This window comes from Humulus lupulus, chromosome 3 (genome assembly GCF_963169125.1).
Source record: "Humulus lupulus chromosome 3, drHumLupu1.1, whole genome shotgun sequence".
NCBI classification, from domain to species: domain Eukaryota; kingdom Viridiplantae; phylum Streptophyta; class Magnoliopsida; order Rosales; family Cannabaceae; genus Humulus; species Humulus lupulus.
In genome coordinates this window covers 233833356-233836687 of record NC_084795.1, presented here as the reverse complement: position 1 = coordinate 233836687, position 3332 = coordinate 233833356, and the positions used below count along the sequence as shown (strand labels likewise).

Here is a 3332-nt window from a genome sequence, read left to right as displayed (position 1 = left end):
TCTTCTTCCTTCCTTTCTCCTTCTCCTTCTCTCTAGCTCTCACGCCTCTCCTCACCTTCTCTCTCTAAAATCGGCAGCCATAAGCAAACGAGCCTTGAAGCTCGTGATTCTTTTCCTTTTATTTACCCTAATAGTCTAACCCTAACCTCTTAATGTGAATGGGTAACTTTCCCATTTCCATTTCCTTTAATTTTGCTTAAAATCAAATAAATAATAAAAAGAATAATTCAATGAAAAGATGACATGAATAAATATGGAAACACACACCCCTAGCACTTTGGCTGAGCACTCCCCCTCTCTATCTCTCATACTCGACCAACTTAAGGCCTTTCACACTTCATTACTCAAATTCTAACTTTCCCAAAATTGCTACAAATCATTAGAACTTAATTTTCTCATTTTGTTCTTTTAATTAAAATAAATAAAATAGGAAAACACATGATAGTATTTTGCATGCTCACCATGAATATCATGCACATGCACACACACAAGTACTAGGGGTGAATTTCTACTAACCATGCACCTAATCAAAACTCAAGAAGGATTTTAAAATAAAACAATTAAATAAAACATTTAACAAAATTGAATTCACATAATTCCTACTAAACAATTCCAACAATTATAAAAATTATTTTCTAACACTTAACAATTAATTAATAAAATAAAGCACAAAATTAAATAAAATAATTTTTTTAGGTGCGCTACAACAACTTATCTCACTGCCTTTTGAACAATATGCATTTTATGTGAAAGAACGAGATATTTTCAAAGAATTTGGCAGAAGAAGGGTATAGATAGAGTTAGTGTATTAGCTCATGGAATGTTTCTTGTTAGATTTCATTCTGTAGAGGAACGAGATGAGATTCTCAAAGGGGGATATCAGTTCTTTGATCGTAAACCTCTCATTATGAAGGCATGGGAACCTGATATGAAATATGTGAAGGAAGAGGTTTGGAAGGTGCCTGTGTGGCTTAAATTGATGAATCTCGAAGGGAAATATTGGGGGGGAAAGAGCTATGGCAAAGATTGTAAGCTCCATTGGTCATATGATTAAACAGGATCAAGCAACGGTAAATCGTGCATGCTTCAATTTGCTCGGGTATTGGTTAAAATGGATGTGTCTCAAGGGTTTCCAAGCTATGTTCAATTCGAAGATGAGAAAGGGCAACTGATAAGTATTGAAACCAGCTATGAATGGAAACTAGATAGGTGTGAAAATTGCAAAGGTATTGGTCATTTGAGTAATGTGTGTAAGAAAAACAAGAAAATAGCTCAGTTCAAGAAGGTTTGGCAACCTAAAACTGATCCTGTTTTCAACAAGGAGGTTAAGATAGTTGATGATCAAGGTGTTCAAGAAGCTAAAGGCAAGAAAGTGAAGATTCCTAGTTATTCTAAGGTACAAACCAGCAATTATTTTGATGTGCTAGACACGGTTTCTGCTTCTGAGGTTCAGGTTGGAGAAGTTTTATGTGAAATGCTGTCCATTATTGATGGAGGAGGAGAACCTTCACCAATAAATGGATAGGATGTTATTTTGGAATGTTAGGGGCTTCAATAAACTCACAAAGCAAAATGAAGTCATGAAAATGATTTCTTATAAGAGAATTGGGTTTGTTGGGCTCCTAGAAACAAAGGTTAAGGCTGCCAAAATGGGAGCTTATACCTGACTATGTTTCAAGGATGGTGCTTCACTTCTAATCTTGCTCATCATCATAATGGGCGGATTATTATAGCTTGGAATCCGAATAGCTACGAGATTGATATAAAAGGAGGTACTAGCCAATTTATTCACAGCAGGATTAGGTCGAAAAGAGGAACTCAGTTTGCTATTACAGTTGTCTATGCTCTGAATGATAGTAATGGTAGACAAAAGCTTTGGAATGATCTTGGACTCATTGCTCATGGCACCAAGATTCCGTGGATTGTTTGTGGTGATTTTAACTCTATTTTGTCTACTGAAGAGAGCCTAGATTATCGTGGAAATGGCAATGAAATGGTGCCATTTCAGACTTGTGTTTGTGACTGTGGTCTTCAAGATGTAAAGTATAATGGTTCATACTTTACTTAGACTAATAAACAAGAGGGGAAGGATCGAGTGTGTGCAAAGCTAGATCGGGTTTTGGCAAATAATGATTGGTTGGATAAGTTTCCCACGGCAGAAGTTAGTTTCCTTCCTGAGGGTGTGTTTGATCATTCACCAGCTCTTCTTTTCATTTATCCGAACATCCATGATCAACGGAAGCCTTTCAGATACTTCAGTTATTGGAGTTCTTTGAAGGAATTTAATGGTATTGTACAAACTGGATGGCTTGAGAATGTTGAAGGCTCACAAATGTATAGAATTGTTAACAAACTCAGGCATCTAAAGCATGGACTCAGGGGTTTAAATCAGCAAGGTAAAAGAGATATTGGCATTCAGGATACTGAAGCTTTTAAAGCTTTAATTAATATTCAAATGGCTTTGAGGGAACAACCTGGTAATGGAGATCTAATAGCTCAGGAAATTCAAGCTAGGAATCATTATGCCGAGACTCGCAAGCAGTATCTGAATTTTTTAAGACAAAAACCCAAGATAACTTGGCTCGCTTATGGAAATGACAACACCAAAAAATTTCATGCTAGTATTAAACAAAGGAGACTGCAAAATACCATTTATTCAGTAAAAAAAACTAATGGAACTTGGGTTACTAAGAAGAATGAGGTTATTCGAGCATTCCTAGCCTTCTATGAAAACTTATTAGGGTCCAAAATGAATACAAGAACTTGGGTTCATAAAAGTATAGTTCATGAGGGTCCGGTGGTTAGCCCTAATCAAGTTGCCTAGTTATTGATGGATTACACTCCTGATGATGTAAAAAAAGCCCTATTTTCTATTCCAAATGACAAGGCTCCTGGACCTGATGGCTTTAGCAGTGGCTTCTTCGAAGACACTTGGGATATCACTAGAAAGGAATTAACTACTGCTATCCTTTCCTTTCTTCACTATGGGACACTTCTTAAGGAAATAAATGCCACAACCATAACTTTAATCCCCAAAATGGGTAGTCCTGATTCAGTAAAGGATTATAAACCTATTGCTTGCTGCAATGTAATCTATAAAGTTTCCATCAAATTGATCTGTTCTCGGCTCAGAAACATTCTTCCTAGCATTATCTCAGCCAATCAAAGTGGTTTTGTTCAAGGACGGCAAATAGTTCACAATATCATGGTGTGTTAAGACTTGGTTCGGAGTTATGATAGGCGAGGGGAAAAATCTGCTTGTATGTTCAAAATTGATTTAAAAAAAGCTTATGAAACTTTTGCTTGGGATTTCCCCCAAGAGATGTTGCTAG

At 36.4% G+C, this 3332-nt stretch overlaps 1 protein-coding gene across 1 annotated transcript; it reads left to right on the top strand.

The window, feature by feature from the left end:
• Positions 1 to 1669: 1669 nt before the first annotated feature.
• Positions 1670 to 2824, top strand: LOC133825464 (uncharacterized). Its single transcript, XM_062258398.1, has 2 exons — positions 1670 to 2014; positions 2069 to 2824. The coding sequence occupies exons 1-2, from the start codon at positions 1670 to 1672 to the stop codon at positions 2822 to 2824; spliced, it is 1101 nt and encodes a 366-aa protein (XP_062114382.1).
• Positions 2825 to 3332: the final 508 nt, after the last annotated feature.